This window comes from Pangasianodon hypophthalmus, chromosome 18 (assembly GCF_027358585.1).
Source record: "Pangasianodon hypophthalmus isolate fPanHyp1 chromosome 18, fPanHyp1.pri, whole genome shotgun sequence".
NCBI classification, from domain to species: Eukaryota; Metazoa; Chordata; class Actinopteri; order Siluriformes; family Pangasiidae; genus Pangasianodon; species Pangasianodon hypophthalmus.
In genome coordinates this window covers 3,115,500-3,134,788 of record NC_069727.1, presented here as the reverse complement: position 1 = coordinate 3,134,788, position 19,289 = coordinate 3,115,500, and the positions used below count along the sequence as shown (strand labels likewise).

Genomic DNA, 19,289 nt, shown 5'->3' with positions numbered 1-19,289 from the left:
CTCTGCTTATTGGATATGGACTATTGACCCTGTGCACAAATACCTGAGTCCTTCTGTAATTAAACTGCACAAAAGAGTTCCGGTAAGCTGGCTCAAAACCAGGTACCAAGTGTGTAAGTGTGCACGTACATGTGTGTGAAGGTGTGTGAGGGACCATATGCATGAATGCCAGGTGCCATGTCTTATACAATTCCGGATTCTGATTGGTCAGAAGGTGTTGATTCAATTTTCTGTGACAGCAGCTACAATTCACAGGTTTATATTAATGCGCTTGTTCTAATACGTTATCGTTGCTATGGTAACAGCTCATTCACTGGGACTGGTACGACTTGCGGACGATCCACGTAATATGATTATTAAGGCTAATAATAAATGGATTCAAAAACGTGTTGTTATTTAACAATGAGAAATGTGTAATCTTGTTTTGTTATATGGTGAAGATTCCTGTAAGGAGAAATTTATTTAACATTTCTGGAAGGAGTCTCCAGTGTCAGCGCTTTATAATACTTTGTAAGTTTTCTGACATCAACAAAAGACAAGAAGCTGCATTTATTTATTTATTTATTTATTTATTATTAACTTCAAGAGCGATAGAAAAGAGAGGCTGGTGAGGACATGATAGGAATTAACTTGTTTGGTGGACGTTCAATATTTAAATGTAACTTTAAATGGATACAAAGTACATTCCTCAATGTGTCATTCTTTAATAAACAAAACATTGTAATCATTGGCAAATTGCTGTGGTGTATAAGAGGAATAAAACACTTCAGGGCATGCTGTTATGGGAAAATAATCAACTTCAGGGTGGTAACCGTGACACTTTAACATCACCCCACCCTGGTGTTTATTATTTTCCTGTAACAATAACAGCATGACATGTATCAGTCTGTACTGATAGGATCTGGTTTTATCTCACAGCTTACATAGCTCATGCGATGCTGAACTAACAGCAGGTTGTGTGATAAGTGCTAAGATAAAGGCACGAAGCAGTTTTGCTGAAAGTGGAACAATGTAAAGCTAATGAACATTAAAAGAAATTATAAATACATTTTTAATAGTCAAGCCTTTTTTTGTTTTGCTATAAAATTAGAATAAATGACCGGGTTAATGGTTAGCAAACAGAATATTAGGGTTAACGAGACTTGGTTTAAGAGTTTCAGTGTTTTTGAAATGATGACAGATGAATAATTTCCAAACAAAAATGTCTGTTTGTCTCAGGAGCAGGAGAGCAGTAAAGGCCAGGCCCTGAGCCCATACCCCCAGCACAACTCTTCTACCTCACCCAGTAAACAGCAACAGCAGGACGAGGGCTCAGGTTCGGCCACGGCTCTGGGAACGCCGGAGAGGCGTAAAGGCAGCCTGGCCGACGTAGTGGACACGCTGAAACAGCGCAAGATGGAGGAGCTGATCAAGAGCGAGCCTGAGGGTGAGTTCACTTACACACTTACACAAGCTTGTACAATATGGTCATGAAGACAAAGGCCACTGGTACTTCGCTCTGGATGTCATCTCCAAGATACGGCACTTAGAAATACTCTCTCTCTCTCTCTCTCTCTCTCTCTCTTTATGTGTGTCTCTGGGTCTCTCGCCCTTTTTTCCTCCTCATCAGTCTCCTAAATGTCAGGAATGAGGAGAGAGATGGTGCTGATAAAATCAGACCTTTCTTTAAGCATCAGCTGTTTAGAGCCATTACACATTCATTACATGCCAATTGTTTTTGAGGAAGACAGGTCAGGAGTGTGTGTGTGTGTGTGTGTGTGTACTTGTGTGTGTTCAGGTGTCATTGTGTACTGCACTTCTCTAATTAGAAGCTAATTTGTCCTGACTAATCAGAAGGTACAGGTACACAGATACAGGTGTAGCATACATCTGCTGTTCTTATATTTACATACAACAGAGCTACAGAGCTCAGGTCTTTGTGCTTCCTGGGCGTAGGTGTGTTTGTAAAATAAAGTCATTTCCATTTCCAACTCAAAGGAAATAACCAGCAGCGCTTTTGGATTTACATTTTACCAACAATTCCCTTTCAGTTTCTGAGGGTTACAGTTTCTCTTTTGTTAGTCCTGGGCGCAGGGGCTTTCCTCACAGCACCCACCGTAAAATAGTGGTAAAATAATTGAGGTAAAATTGTGTGAGGTACAATTTTTAGAAGTAATACTTTGAGGTAACACTGTGATGGAAATCTGTGTTAGACAAATCTGTGTGAGGTAAAACCATATGAGGTAAAACTGTGTCTGCGGTAAAGCTGTGAGGCAAAACCGTGAGGTAAAACTGTGTGAGCTAAAAACTGAGGTAAAATTGTCTGAAGTGAACTGTGTGAGGTAAAAATGTCAAGTAAAATAGAGTGAGGTACAGTTTTGAGAAGTAAAACTTTGAGGTAAAGCTGTGAGAAAACGGTGTGAGGTAAAACCATGTGAGGTAAACTGTGAGGTAAAAAATTGTTAGGTAAATCTGTATGAGGTAAAACTGTTTAGTAAAACTTTTATGAGATATCAATTTTTTAAAATTTTGTTCAGTTGAGTTTGGAACTTTGTGTTGTTTTTAATGTACCTGTAGCAGTCAGATTAAGAACCTAAAAGTGGAGAAGGAGCTGAGAGCGAGACAGACAGAGGGAGAGAGAGAGAGAGAGAGAGAGAGAGAGAGAGAGAGAGAGAGAGAGAAAAGAGTCCATTAGCAAGCGGCTACAGTAGCACATTATCCCCACACTCTGTACAAACAAAGACCTCCAGAGCGTCAGACTGAGAGAAACAGCAGCTGTAAAGAAAAGAAAAGGGAGAAGAGAGAGCGATGAAGAGAAAAGCGAGAAGAAGAAAGGAGAGAGGTGGCGGCAGGCGAAGCATTGAGCCTGGCCTCTCATAGCCTGATAAAAATCCCTTTCTTGCGCAGCTAGCTATTGTTTGCTTGTGTAGCGCACAAAGGCCATTAGCCACAAACGGCAGGTTGTGATGAAAAATTAATGAAGGCTTTAATCATTATGAAAGGGTCTTATTATTACCTCTCTGTCCCTCTTTCTCTCTCTCTCTCTCCTCCCTCCCCCGCTTTTTCACACACTGTTCACACACACACACACACACACACACACACTGTTCACATATTAGCAACAGGGAAAACATGGCAGCATGTTAGTTAGGGGACACAAAGAGCACGGAAATGGGTCAGGAGATGAGGGAGAGTGAAACTTGTTCCCTATGTGAAGACAGACTTTTAGCTAATGTGTGTTTACACCACAGATATACATATTAGCAAACTAGCTAGTGTGATAGTGTTTTATTTCATCTGTGGACAAAAAAACTGTAGATATAACAGAACTTTTTCTTCAGCAAAGCCAAATGTAAGGATTGTGTAGCTGTGAAAAAACTTTATTTAATAGAAAAAACTGACAACAATTAGCAAGCTACTGTAGCCTGCACAATTAGACTACTTGTTTAATGTTTTGGTTAGCTAGCTAAGCTAAGCAATGGCTGAGTTAGTCAACCGACTTTCTCGGCAAACAATAGCTAACTATGTTCGCCTGTTAGATTAGACTATTTCTTTACTTCAGAATGTGTGACCTTCTGTTGTTTTTCCATTATTTGGTTATTTCATTGCCTTAAAAGTTACTCGTGTAGTTCATGTTAGCTTGTTATAGCTAAATCATTACCTAAATTAGCTTGTGCTAGCTAATCAATGGCAGAGTTAGCCAATCAATTTTCTCCACAAACAATATTTAGCTATGTTAGCTTGCTAGGGCAAGTAGGGTAACTTTTCATTTTTATACTGTTGAAGATTATATTATTTATTTAAAGTTTATTTAAGAAAGTAGGTCAATTTTTTATCTTTATAACCAAATTTAATTCATTGTTACCTCAGACAATATAATTTTTTTCTCATTGTTTTAAAGCTTACAAGTTTTAACAGGTTAGCTACTCATTACTTAATCTAACTAGCATAACTGACATTAGCTCATGTTATCTAATCATTAGCTGAGTTAACCAACCAATTTTCTCCACATACATTAGGTTGCAGGGATGTACTATTTATTTGATGAAATTCAGTTTGTATTATTTTTAAAAAGTTTTAAAAAGTCATTATTGTGGCCAGAGGAAGTTATTTTTGTTTAATGCAAAAATACCTTCAGTTCTGTCACATATCTTAAAGATAGCATGAAATTGTAGCACATTTTTCTTCCATGTGAACCCTGATTTTTGAGCAGAAATTAATTTATGGCTCAATTATTTATTTATTTATTTATTTATTATTTTAAATAAATTGTTAGACATGATATTATTGGTTAAAGTTTTGTCTTCTGTTGTAGTTGATACTGATCAATTGTGCATCATAGAACCAGGAATATGAATTAAGAAGATAAAAACAAAAGTCAGGTTTGATTTCAGGATCTTTAGAACTAGGGGGAAAAAAAAAATCAGGGGGTGTCTATGAGGGGGGCACTTACTTTTGGAGAATGTGGAGTGCTACTGCCGTCTATCTAGGTGTCTAATATGTACATCTACCATCCAGAAAGATAAACGAACACTCACACATCTCTCTCTCTCTCTCTCTCGCTCTCTCTCTCTCTCGCTCTCTCTCTCTCTCTCACACACACACACACACACACACACACACACACACACACACAGAGACTTGGTTAGTGTGTCATTTCTGTCTCCTCGTCTCTCTTTCATGGTGAGGAGCAGAACGTTTGTCCTGAGAGTGTCCAGGTCTGTCGCTTATAAACCGTCCCTGATGATGCAGCACTCTCCTCCAGCCTCTATTCATCTTCTGCTCGCCGTAATATCCACCTGTTACTGCCGACACGCTCACACACACACACACACACACACACACTTTCCCCGAGTGTGCCACTTCTACGTCTCAGATGCTGAGTGAGAATGTAAATTTGTCGCTCGGATGTCTCGGGGCAATTTCTTTCTCTTTTCATTTCTGAAAGTGTCGCGTTTTTTTCTACTCTCTCTACTCTTATCTCGTCTTGTCTCCTAGGTTTCGGTTTCGATGTGTGTGTGTGTGTGTGTGTGTATCTGTGTGTTTGTGTGGTGTGTGGTGTGTGGTAAGTGTAGTGTGTAAGAGAATGGCCACAGATGGGTCAGAGTGCTGGAGTGTGTGTATGTGTGTGTCATTAGCTGTACTAATGGGAATAGCACAAGAGGGCTGTGCATGGGGCACAAGGTGAGAAGAGAAGAGCTGCAGGGTCTAGAGCCAAGAGGACACACACACACACACACACACACACACACTCACACTCACACTGTCTCTGTCTCTGACTCTCAATAGTCCTCGCTGAACTTGGCAGCATGCGTTATGTGGGACACAGATGTTCAGGGTCTCTGGAGTATATGCAGTCTGTGTGTGTTTGTGCCTATGTGTGTGTGTGTGTGTGCGTATGTGTGTGTATGTGTGTACATGCCTCTGTGGCTCTCCTGGAACTGTGTTGAGTGTGATTCATGGCCAGGGCCGGCTCTGGTTCCCTGAGCTCTGAGCCATCCTCTCTGTCTCACACAAATACACTCACAGTACAAACAACACAACACACACACACACACACACACACATAGACACACTGCTATGGGACTGAACCTCGGACACAGAAAATAGAAAATATGTCGTGCAGTCACTGGACACATATTCAGAGGACGGTTTATGAGCCAGTAAAACACACTGTGTGAAGATTCACAGCATCTAATAGCGCTTTTCCCACCAGACAGTGCGGTCCGGTCCGGTATGGAAACAAATCCATCCCACATTCCGTTGTGAGCCATACCTTAACCGCTCTGGTTGTAGATTTGTCCTTAGAGTGACTCACTGATCAACTACTAAAAGCTATTTCTCATTTTCATACATTTTAATATTTTAGATTCATTTATTTTTTTAAATTATTTACCCACTGCAATGTTTTATTTATCACTGATTTTTACCTCAACCTTTACGAGTATTTACCTTTACATTTCTCACCCATGATTCAAGTACATTGAATTATTGACTATGTTCGCTAACTACACAGAGTATACATAACGACACAACGGCACTGTAGAACGTTTCTACACACACATTTTTCTTTTTTCTTTCTAATATGAAAAAGTGTCTTGCGTAGCCATAACAATGCTCTTACCATTCCTAGCTAGTCAGCTGACTACTTAGCCTAGCTCATTCTATAGGTGAGCTTTATTATTATCAGTAATACAGATGAAATAAAGATTATGACAAGCTTTTTTGTCGAAATTCAAGAGAATCTGAGTGATCTAGCTGCAGTTGGGCAACTATGCAGTTTAAGTGGGACGTGACATCACATACCAGTAAACGTCAAAAAAACACAGACGTTAATTTTAGTTACACTGCAAATGCAAAATGTTGCAATGAAATTTTTTTTTATTCAGTATCTTGTATTTTCACCAGCACTCCATCGTCCATGTTTGTTTTTCTCATTTGCGATCTGATTGGTCGAGAGGTTAAAAAAAGCAAATGATGTCACTCAGCGTTTTTTCTTACACATGAAAATGGACACACACACACACACACACACACACACATTTTAGCCAGAGACTAAATTTAGAAAACGTATGTACACACATTTCCAGATGCCTATAATTGATAATTGATCATGAATATCTTACTCATGTGTGTGGATATATATAGAGAGGTATACCTTACTAGTGTGTGTGTGTGTGTGTGTGTGTGTGAGAGAGAGAGAGAGAGAGAGCTGGGGGTAGGAATTAGATGCAGTAGGGCAATTTTATAGGACAGCACGTGAACACACAGCACCATGGTCCATCCTCACACATCCATGGAGCACAATGATGAGGGCAGATACTTTTCTTCTACAAAGAGAAGAAAGTCTTAGAGGGGTCACTCTGTGTGTGTGTGTGTGTGTATGCATCTCTCTCCCCCAGGGCCGGCTAATCCTGTCACAGAAGAGGGAGTGCAAACACACACACACACACACACACACATACACAGGCAATTCATCTAACCATAAAACTCAATGCACTGACAAATAATGTGACAAAAATATATAATTGTTAGTCTGTGATTACGTACAACAATACAGAAATAAAAGTTGCTTCTCATTTGCAAACACACACACACACACAGCGCGCAGGCACTGAGGGCTAGAGGCAGTGGCGGGTTGACAAACTGAGCGTGGGAGAGGGAAAAAACTTCCATATGTAATTTCCACCATTTGGTAGTAATTAGTTTGTTGTATAAATTAACATTAAGTGCCGGCTTGTTCAAAAGCATTGTTTGTCATTATTCCCCCCCTTCTTCCCTCCCTCTCTCTCCCTCTCTGTCTCTCTCTGTTTCTCTCCATGAGAAAAATGACAGAGAAGCTGAGTAAATAGGGAGTGAGATGGAAAAAAAGGGAAAAAACAACAAGCAGTGGCAGAAAAGAGCTTTATGTCACTCCACATCTAAAGGTTATACATATATAAAGGTTATACAGGTTATAGCTATAATAGTTATGACTTATACTCGCATGTCAGCAATTATTACCATTAGAGAAAAAGTCACATGAACATCACATGTTGTGATATTTACACATTTTTCACATCTAGTGCATGTGTTTTTATTTTCACGTGCACATTTTTTTTTTTACATGATTTATTCTTTTAGTTCACATGATTTACTTACATTTTTGTGGACCAAGGAAGTTATTTTCTAAGCAAAATAACAAAATACCTTCAGGAATACTTCCTCCAGGAATAGGAACTCGCAAGATAAAACAAAGGTCAGGTTTGATTTCAGGACCTTTAGAAGGAAAAAAAAATCAATGAGAGTTTGGGGGGGGGCACTTACTTTTGCAGAGATTTTAGAGAGACTAATAGATATTTAGAAGTAAAACTATGACTAGACAGGCATGTCAGTGTTTATTACCCTTATGGACAAGTCACAAGTTATGAAATTTACACATTTTTCACATGCTGTGACGTGTTTTTACTTTTATTTGCTAAGTTTAACAAGTGATTCTTTCTTATCGTTCACATGATTCCTTCTCACTGTTCACAAATCATTCTTGTAGTACACAATTCATTCTGATTGTTCATGAGTCATTCTTATAGTTCACATGATTCATTCTGATTGTTCATGATTCCTTCTTACAGTTCACATGATTTACTTGTGTTTAAATGTGTAACATGATGTAATACACTTCTACATTTTTCATGTTACATTACATTACTCACATAATCACATGGAAAAAATCATGACCATGTGAATTGTTCATAGTTTTTCCATAAAAGTGGTAACAAATATCTGCTGAAATAATTGCTGTAATATTCTAATAAGGCGTGTAGCCATGTGCACGGATTTTTTTGTTTGTTTTTAATCTCACAAAATATAAAGGTTAGTACAGAATTAGTCACTAAAACAAGCATACTAAGGATAAATGAAAGTGAATGCGTCATTTTCGTGTTAATGCATGTGAGTACTGGGGGATCCCAGTCCCTGTGCACACCTCTGTCCCTGTGTAGCTTAGGGGATGCTGGATAGGGAGTCAGATGTAGGGAGTAGGGTAAAGGATGTAGGAAGTAGGATGCAGTTTGTAAGGAGTAGGATGTAGGGTACAGGTTGTAGAGTATAGGAGGTAGGGGGTAGGGAGTATGGTATAGGGAGAAGGGTGTAGGGAGTAAGGTATAGGATGTAGAGTATAGGGTGCAGGTTGTGGGGAGTAGGTTGTAGGGAGTAGAGTGCAGGTTGTAGGGAGTAGGATGTAGGGAGTAGGATGCAGGTTGTAGGGAGTAGGATGTAGGGAGTAGGGTGTAGGTTGTAGGGAGTAGGATGTAGGGAGTAGGGTGCAGGTTGTAGGGAGTAGGATGTAGGGAGTAGGGAGTTGGATGTAGGGGGTAGGATGTAGGGAGTAGGGTGCAGGTTGTAGGGAGAAGGATGTAGAGAGAAGGATGTAGGGAGTAGGGAGTTGGATATAGGGGGTAGGATGTAGGGAGTAGGGAGTTGGATGTAGGGGGTAGGATGTAGGGAGTAGGGTATAGGGAGTAAAGTACAGGGAGTGGGATACAGGAAATAGAGTATAAGGGGTAGGGTGTAGGGAGTATGGTGTAGGGAGTTGGATGTAGGGGGTAGGATGTAGGGAGTAGGGTGCAGGTTGTAGGGAGTACGACGTAGGGAGTAGGGAGTTGGATGTAGGGAGTAGCGTGCAGGTTGTAGGGAGCAGAATGTAGGGAGTAGGATGTAGGGAGTAGGGAGTTGGATGTAAGGGGTAGGATGTAGGGAGTTGGGTGCAGGTTGTAGGGAGTAGGATGTAGGAAGTAGGGAGTTGGATGTAGGGGGTAGGATGTAGGGAGTAGGGTGCAGGTTGTAGGGAGTAGGATGTAGGGAGTAGGGAGTTGGATGTAAGGGGGTAGGATGTAGGGAGTAGGGTGCAGGGTGTATGGTGTAGAATGTAGGGAGAAGGATGTAGGGAGTAGGGAGTTGGATGTAGGGGGTAGGATGTAAGGAGTAGGGTGCAGGTTGTAGGGAGTAGGATGTAGGGAGTAGGGAGTTGGATGTATGGGGTAGGATGTAGAGAGTAGGGTGCAGGTTGTAGGGAGTAGATTGTAGGGACTAAGATGCAGGGAGTAGGGAGTTGGATGTAGGGGGTAGCATGTAGGGAGTAGGGTGCAGGTTGTAGGGAGTAGGATGTAGGGAGTAGGGAGTTGGATGTAAGGGGGTAGGATGTAGGGAGTAGGGTGCAGGGTGTATGGTGTAGAATGTAGGGAGAAGGATGTAGGGAGTAGGGAGTTGGATGTAGGGGGTAGGATGTAAGGAGTAGGGTGCAGGTTGTAGGGAGTAGGATGTAGGGAGTAGGGAGTTGGATGTATGGGGTAGGATGTAGAGAGTAGGGTGCAGGTTGTAGGGAGTAGATTGTAGGGACTAAGATGCAGGGAGTAGGGAGTTGGATGTAGGGGGTAGCATGTAGGGAGTAGGGTGCAGGTTGTAGGGAGTAGGATGTAGGGAGTAGGGTATCATTTCAGACACAATACACTTCCTCACTTTCTCATTTCTGCCACCACGAGGAATCCAATAGAAGCTGTTTATATGGAACGCTCCACACAGATAAATATTGTGTCTCGTCTCTCTGAGATGTGGACCGTGGACATGGTTCCTTTGAGCCCTGAGCGAAGGACAGCTGAAGATATGAGAATACCCGGGGGCCATTGTGAGTGTCCATTGTACGCACCTATGAAAGGCACATTCAAGTCACTTTTTATTGAATTGTTTTGCTTTGCCTTTTCAGTCCGTATTCTTCTGCTGCCCTTGTGTAAAACAATCAATAGGGACGAGTCTGTTTTTTTTTTCTCCGGGCGCTCCGCTGCAGGAACGATGTTAAGCGCTGAATAGGGGGGCTCGTTGGATGGGAAAGACGGAGCCTGGCGCTTTGTGCCACACACACACTCTCACACACACACACTCACACGTATCAAAAGGCTGTGGAATAACAGTGCCCTCGTCTTTTTTTTTCCCTCAAAGTACGAGTGTGAGTTGGAAAAAGCAGGCAGCTTTTTGTGTGTGTGTGTGTGTGTGTGTGTGTGTAAAAAAGTTTTGTTATTGACCTCCTGGTGAGATATTAAGAATGGAACAAAAGCCGGAGGTTCATGAATCAGGCTGCGGGCTTCATTGTGGCCCGACTGGCTCTTTGTGGATCAGGACTGAGAAGGACTTTGGACACTTTCACAGAGGCATCATTGAGAACGCTCCTGAGATGTGACGGCTCAATGCGCTGATTCTGTTTATTAGACACTTCTTGGTTAAACTCCCAGACTTGCGTTCCTCACTCTCGTAACATTCACAGCTTTAATAAGAACTGAGGCATGCATCGTAGTTAGCAGAGATGGTAGAACTACACAACTTACAAAGTATTAGTACAGCACTTAATTACAGAATTAGTACAGAATTTAATAAAATAGTGATTTACATTAGTGATGATAAATTATTGTCTTTCTTCTCAGAACCAATGAACACAGGCGAACATTAACTAATGCTAACGACAGCTACGTATATATCCCTATCTCTGGAATGTTAGCTAGCTTGACAATAACCACGATGATGCGAAATATCTTGAATGCTAAAGTCACTTCACGTGTTTTTCCCCAGTTGTTTTAATTCGTACTTTTTGGCATAGGATGTGTATAAAAAACTATCAAAGGCATTTTATTTCTTCTTGTACAACAGCGCGGTTGCATTCTTGAATCTGATTGGTCAGAAACAGAAGGTGTTGATTCATTTTCTAGAACAGCAGCTCTGACAGTAGTGCAGCTGCAAATCACAGGTTTATATTAATGCATTAATTTTAATACGTTAGTGTTTTTATATTAGCAGGGAGTTCTAGGATGGACGCGCTACGTACATGGATGGATTTAAAAAATCGTTGAAATCGTTACGTTTTTTGGTAAGGAGACATTTATTGGAAGGAGTCTCCAGTGTCAATGCTGTGTAACAGTCAGAAGTAAAGCTGTAACTTTTACAGGAAAGTTTCAGGACAGAGGAGTTTACGCTTTTGGGATTTTTTTGGGTCTTGTTAACTTCAAGAGAGAGAGAAAGAAGCGAAGCTGGTGAGGGAATGACTGTTTATAGCTGCTATAACGTAAGTGACAAGTTGTTTTGTGGACATTCCCGAACATTAATTGTGAAAGTAAAATTGTGAAAGTATAGCACACAACAAAACTTCTTCAATTAATAAGAGATTGTAATTGTTGCTGAATTGCTGTGGTGTAAGAGGAATAAAACATATCGGGACGTGTTGTAATCAGCTTCGGGTTGTTAAGAGTGACTCGGATTCATCACACCACTCCGTTGTTGACTATGTACCTATACGGCGTGATTTATTCCTCTTTGATGGCTAGACTGAGCTTTAATCTTTCGAATGTAATTCCCTGAGCATTATTGCGAGATATTTGTCGATAAACATATTTGTCGATCTCCGTTGTTTGCGCTGTTATAGAACAACATTTTCTGTGCGGTTTGCAAATCTATTAACATGCAAATTTTCTTTTGTGCATTTTTGTGTGTATAGGCATTTGTGTAAGTTTACGCTAAATAACGGAATATGGTATGCCATAAATATTCATATTTAGCTCTGAAACGTGCTTCAGTCTCATTTTTAAAGTTGAATTTGAAAAGCTTTTATTCACTGCTTGATGCACCTGCTTTTACTTTGTTAACGATCACTTGATCTCAGCGCTGTTTCTGCGGTGAAAGAGACTCCGGGTCGCTGTTGCGTAGTCAGAAAATCTGCTTTTTATCCGTGTTACATTTCATCCGAGTTAATGGAGGATAATGTAAAGGAAGCTAGAAAGCAGATTTCCGTGTATTTGCATATGTCGAGGTGGATTAGTCTGAATCTGAGCCAGTGGCCAACTCAAAGGCGTTTAATGCTGATTTGATTGACAGACAGACAGCGTGAATCGTACGTAGTCTCGAATCCGACACCGGATCCTGCTCCAGATTTTGCCCTACGTCTCGCGTTCGCGTTCCTCTGCTCTTCTTCAGAGGAACTCTTTACTTCTCCCAGCGTGGGATCTTTGATTACGCAGCTTTGAAATAAAGTTATCCGTCTCCGCCGGGCGGCCCCTGGGGGTCGTGACCCGCCCACCCTGCGCAGAAAAGCCGCTTTATTCCAGCCAGATGTTGTGAGACGAGCGAGGAGGCTGCCGAGCCCTCGATCCGCTCTCCTTTTTCATCTACGTGTCTCGGCTCACCTCTGGTTCTCCCTCCCCTCGCCTGCGTGAGAACAGGTGTTCTCCGCTTTTTGATTTCGGCGCATTTGAATTAATCCTGTCAGCTCAGCTGTTAAAACAACTGTCACCTCCAGCTGCTAGTCATTTTGAGCTGGATCTGACATTCTCTGCCAGACTACTGGAGCACACACACACACACACACACACACACACTCCGTCTGTCCTCATTGTATGTATAAATCTATCTATTCTCTTTCACACACACACACACACACACACACAAAAACACACACACACACATACACACACATGTATCACTGTTTTTTTTCCCCTTTCCACCACTACACACTTCAGTTGCCTTCCATATGTCATAATGTTTTTATACATCTTCTTAATGCAAAGTTTTATCACTCAAGATGTCACCTGGTTGTCACACAGCAGAGCTCTTCCATATCTGTACACACACACACACACACACACACACCTGACTCGTGTCTTTCCCTTCCCTGGCACCAGCTCTCAGTTAGCAGAGTGTGAAAGTGAGACATGGCCTCGTCTCTCTCCGCTCCCTCTCTGCATCTTCCGCTTCCTCTCCTGCTCTTTTTGCCTCCGAGGTGCTTCGTGTCAGATGGAGCAGAGTTTTGGATTGCTCTCGTCTCCTGCTAGCCAGCTTCACATAACCTCTAGGTAGTCTGATGCTCATGATGCGCTCACCCTCAAACTTTTCCCTCGCATTTTATAACTAAACAAAGTCAGCTGAGAGAATGTTAGAGTTAAAGTTCTGGAGGTTGTCATGGACGTGTTTTCCATATACTACCATTTCTAAGTATACTTAGAGACATGTACACTAGTTTACAAGTTTACTACAAGGATACTAATTTATACTCGGCACCAAGTTCCCTAAGAGTTAAGTATATTTATAGTTTACTTTTGATATAGTTTACTACACAGTTACTAGTGTCATGTCAAGTACACTTACACTTTACTGCTACTGTTGATACACTAGTATGTGTGAGTATACTTGGAGAAAAGTAGACTAATTTACTCTGACATACTTGGAGAGAAGTACGGTACTTTAGTTTTTAAACACTAGCATGTCTAAGTATACTTGAAAAGAGGTAAACTAGCTTACTTTTGATATCATAACATTTCTAATTGTCCTCATTTATTTTGGATACACTAACATTTTTAAGTATACTTATAAAGAAGTGCACTAATGTACTAATAGTTTACTACAAGGATACTAATGTATACTCTGAGCCAAGTTCCCTAAGGATAGATAATACTTACACTTCATTTTTGATATGCTACACTAGTTTACTGCAAGTGTACTAGTGTTAAGTATACCCTCAATATACTAGTATGTATGAGTGTACTTGGAGAGAAGTACACTAATTTACTTTGGGATACTCTGAGAAATCTGAGTATAAATATATCTAAGTAAAAAGATGATAAAGAAACGTTTACTTCTTATATGTTAGCATTTCGAAGTATAATTTGAGAAAAGTTCATTAGATATATACTACAAGTTTATCCAGGTTTACTACAAGGATACTAATGTATACTCTGAGCCAAGTTATCTAAGAGTAAAATACTTTTGATACTCTACTATGTGTGAGTGTACTTGGTAAGAAGTACTTAGGGTCAGATACACTAAGAGTAAAGTATACGTTCAGTAACGTGTGAGTATACGTGGACAGGAGTGCACTAATAAAGTTTTTAAACAGTAGCAGTAACAGTGGGTCTACTTGTATTAATTATATATGAAGAGAAGTTTACTAGTTTAGTTTACTAGTCCTACTTTAGCATACTTGAGCGGAAGCATGCTAGTTAGTTTTTATATTATAGTATTTCTAAGTAGTAGTCTAAGATAGTGCACTAGTTTACTTTTGGCATGCTTAGAGAAAATTACATTAGGCATATACTAGAAGTTTATCCAAGTTTGTATACTTGTAGAGAAATGCACTTTTAATAGTTTACTTTTAACAGGATTTCTCAGTTGTCTTAAAGGATAGTGAACTAGTTTACTGTTGGTATACTAGCATACTATGCTAGCATACTAGCATACTTGTAAGTATACTAGATGTAAACTAATTATATCCATGTTTACTGCAAATATACAAGTGTTTACTTGGAGAGAAGTACACTATCAGGTATACTTACAGTTTACCTTTGATACACTAGCATGCATAAGTACTCTCAAAGTATGCTAAAGTAACCTAGTGCACTTCTCTTTAAGTGAACTTATGCATGCTAGTACACTAGTTTACTTTAGCATACTTTGAGAGAAGTCCAGTAGTTTATTTTAGCGAGGTTGAAGACAAGGACAGGTTTACTTTTTAATATAATAGCATTTCTGAGTGTTCTTTAAGAGCAGTGCACAGGTTTACTTTTAATATACTAGCATTTCTAAGTATACCTGGAGAAAAGTACACTAAGTATATACTAGAAATTTATCTGAGTTCATGACAACAGACTAATGCCTACTTGGAGGGAAGTTCACTAATTACTTTTGACAAACTAACGTGCCATGTACTCGCATTTCTATGTTGACTTCGAGAGAATTACACTAGTTACAGTATATACTAGAACTTCATCCAAGTTTACTACAAGGATAGTAATACACTTAGTGTCAGGTATACTTATAGTTTACATTTGATACGCTAGCAAGTATATTTGAAGTATATAGAGAAGTTTATTTTAGCATACTTGAAGAGAAGTACACTAATTTACCTCTGATATTTATAAGTACACCTGGAAAGAAGTACACTCGTTTACTTTGGGATACCTGAAGAGAAGTACGGTAGTTTCTTTTAATGTAACTGAAGTATACTTGAAGAGAAGTACACTGCTAGATATACTTACAGTTAGCTTTAGATACACTACACTAGCATGAGTGAGTGTACTTGAAGAGAAGTACACTGTTATTTATACTTACAGTTAGCTTTAGATACACTATACTAGCATGTGTGAGTGTACTTGAAGAGAAGTACACTGTTATTTATACTTACAGTTAGCTTTAGATACACTACACTAGCATGTGTGAGTATACTTGAAGAGAAGTACACTGTTATTTATACTTACAGTTAGCTTTAGATACACTACACTAGCATGAGTGAGTGTACTTGAAGAGAAGTACACTGTTAGATATAGTTACAGTTAGCTTTAGATACACTACACTAGCATGTGTGAGTGTACTTGAAGAGAAGTACACTGTTATTTATACTTACAGTTAGCTTTAGATACACTACACTAGCATGAGTGAGTGTACTTGAAGAGAAGTACACTGTTAGATATAGTTACAGTTAGCTTTAGATACACTACACTAGCATGAGTGAGTGTACTTGAAGAGAAGTACACTGTTATTTATACTTACAGTTAGCTTTAGATGCACTACACTAGCATGAGTGAGTGTACTTGAAGAGAAGTACACTGTTATTTATACTTACAGTTAGCTTTAGATACACTACACTAGCGTGTGTGAGTGTACTTGAAGAGAAGTACACTGTTAGATATAGTTACAGTTAGCTTTAGATACACTACACTAGCGTGTGTGAGTGTACTTGAAGAGAAGTACACTGTTAGATATAGTTACAGTTAGCTTTAGATACACTACACTAGCGTGTGTGAGTGTACTTGAAGAGAAGTACACTAAAGAAAAAGTCGCTAAGCAAACTGTTTTGAAATGTTTTGAAGCTTTTGCACTAGTAATAATACTGTTATAAAGTTTACCTCTGAAGATACTAAATACTAAATAGGTTTAGGTTTTATTTGTCAAAAGATGCTTTGACTTTAAGTGTGTTCTGAACAAAGCTGGTGATATTGGAGTCGATTTAAAACTTTGGTTTTTAAACTTTCTGTGTTGTGGGAAAGTGAAGTAAACAGCTGGAGCTGCAGAACTGATGTTTAGTGATCTTGAGGGTGAATAACACGGTTAAGGGTGCACTGTATAGTGCGCTAATGATGTTTAAGTGAGTTAAGATGTTTCCTGGAATGGCTTATCATGTTAGCGCACTTCTCCTACAAGGCAGACGTGACCTCACTCACTCATTCACTCGTCACTATATAGTCACTTCTCTATAGAGCACTGTATAGGGAGAGGCAAGAAGGGACCGAACACTGTATTACCGTTGATGTTTAGCGATGTTTAGTGCATTGTGGGTAATAATATTATGAAATACACGTAACGTGATTATTCACTGAGAAAGTGGACGGTATAAATAAATGTCTGAAGTTCCAGATAGTGCGCTATTTAGTAGGTAGGGAATAAAATTCAGAAAGTGTTTAGGATTAAAAGAGGGGGAAAACACGCAAGCAGTGGCAGTGTAATAAGGTTAATCGCTGCCGAATCGTTCCCATGACCGATCTTATCAAGCGATCGAAGCTTTAACTTGTAGCAGCATGTTTTCACCCTGAGTCGAATGAGCTTCTGGTGAACTCTGTGTCTACAAAATATGTTAGAAAAAACACGCTTCTAAAAGAAAAGTGAACTCATTTCTACTCCTGGTTGTTTTTTCTTGAGTAAAAAGTAAATCAGCTGTTGTGGGATTCTGCGTAAAACTTTTCACGGTTCGTTCGAGTGCTAGATTTAACCTTTTAAACCTGTAGAGTGTAACTAGCTTGCTTTCTGTCACTTGCAGGCTGCATTAACAAGCGTGAGCTTCAGATTTTACGATTCAAATTCTTAGCAATCTTCGAACAATACAAAAAACGCAAGAAGCTTCTTTTGTTATACACTCATAGGTTTATTTTTTTACTTGTAGTGTTCTACTCCGTATTTTTACGAGTTCCTTCATGATATGATAATGTTGCTGATAATGAATTAAAGACAGTAGCTACCAATTAGCTTTAGGCTTTTAGTATACTTTGGGAAAATATCTTAAAAGTAAAGCTCGCGAGTTATGAGGAGTTCTTAGCTAACACTGGCTAGGTGAGAAAAAAACGTTTACAAACAGAATGAGTGAAAATCACAGCTCTTAGAAAAACAATATATCGTTCTTGATGATTCGCTGCTATCGCTCGAGGGACGATATTCTGACGCAATGAAAACGAAAGCGTACTTTATTTTAATTTACTTTACCAAAAGTAATACAAAACCTGCTCTTTTCCACTTGATACAGGTGTAACTAATGTAGCTAGCTTATTTAAAATCAGCTCAGTAATGTTATAAAGTATAAACTTAGTAGCATAAGTGCATGAACACACACACGTACTTTTCATGGCTGCTTTTTTAAACCAGGGAAACGTAAACAGAGCTAAATACAATGTCCTGTGATTGAATAATACTGAGCAAGTGACTCATTTCTGGTACCAAAAAACAGACTCGTAACATACTCATATTCCTCATCTCTAATTATTCATAAATATTGTTCAGGTGAAACAAGAAGAAAAGCACAGATTTGATGCTCAGGTTATTAAAGTGCTAGTGAGTACAGTTCAGGTCGGTTCGGTTCACGCTCTCACTCAGGCCATCATCTGTGCTATTTTAGCCCTGTTAATGGCTCTCACATGGGCGCCAATATCTGTGAGCGATACAGGCCAGACAATACGAGGCATTCTTAAGCACAAAAAAAGAAAACAGCGTTTCAGGGACCTCAAGCAGCGAGAACAGCTTGACCTAATGATTGACTTTATATATATATATATATATTTGAAATATTATTTCTCAGTGACAGAGTGTGTATGCGTAATTTCACATGTCATGACAGAAAAATGAGCCCCAAAAAAACAGGGCTTAGTGAAAAAGTCGCTAAACAAATTGTGATGTGATAAACAATGTGGAGCTGTCACCCGGAGACGGAGACGGGGTGCCATTTCTTTTAAGCGGCTAATAACAGTGTTCAGCTGTGCCATTGTGACAGGAAGTGGAAGATGGACGCAGATAAAGGGTCAGGGCTGGTGGTGGGGGAGGGGGTGTTTTTTGATTTGTGTGTGTGTGTGTGTGTGTGTGTGAGTTTGATGGCTTCTTTCACAAAAGCCAGGGTACATGACAACATGACAGGGATGTTAACAGTCAGACAGACATCCCGTCCTCCTGTGTGTGTGTGTGTGTGTGTGTGTGTGTAAAACTATTCACACACATACATATCCATGATTCTCAAGTGTCTCCTCCATTTTTGGTTCCCTAAAGAACACACACACACACACACACACACACACAAAGAACCACCATAGAACCATTACTGGTTCCTGAAAGAACCATTTATGTTGCTCATTTCAAGTTTCTCATTTCACCCTCACCACCAGATACTTCTTTGAAGAACCATTTTGTGGTACCTTAAAAAACATTTGTTTGTTTCCCTAAAGAACCTTTCAGTCCATGATTGTTGAGCAGGGTTGTTGTTGTTGTTGTTGTTGTTGTTGCTGTTGTTGTTGTTGTTGTTGTCACAAAGATCCTTCCAGAAGATGATAACACTGATGTTGGGATTTGTTTTAGCTCTCTGTGGAACCAACAACGACGATTAAAAATCCATCAATCAAAAAATGTTCTTGTATGGCACCACTCTAAGTAACCTTTTATGCACACACACACACACACACACAGTATCCTTTTGTTGTGTAATCAGAGCAGCCCTCAGGCTATGACAGCTCTCCTCAGACCTCAGAGATGTTTCGTGATGCGTTCAACGC

At 39.7% G+C, this 19,289-nt stretch overlaps 1 protein-coding gene across 8 annotated transcripts in view; it reads left to right on the top strand.

Moving 5' to 3' along the window:
* sox5 (SRY-box transcription factor 5) overlaps window positions 1-19,289 on the top strand; it is a 242,769-nt gene that overhangs the window by 163,068 nt on the left and 60,412 nt on the right. For all 8 annotated transcript variants that reach the window (XM_053241889.1, XM_053241886.1, XM_053241887.1 and 5 more), the window contains one exon: window positions 1,219-1,426. In XM_053241889.1, the coding sequence (XP_053097864.1) occupies window positions 1,219-1,426 (208 nt within the window). The remainder of the gene's footprint in view (window positions 1-1,218; window positions 1,427-19,289) is intronic.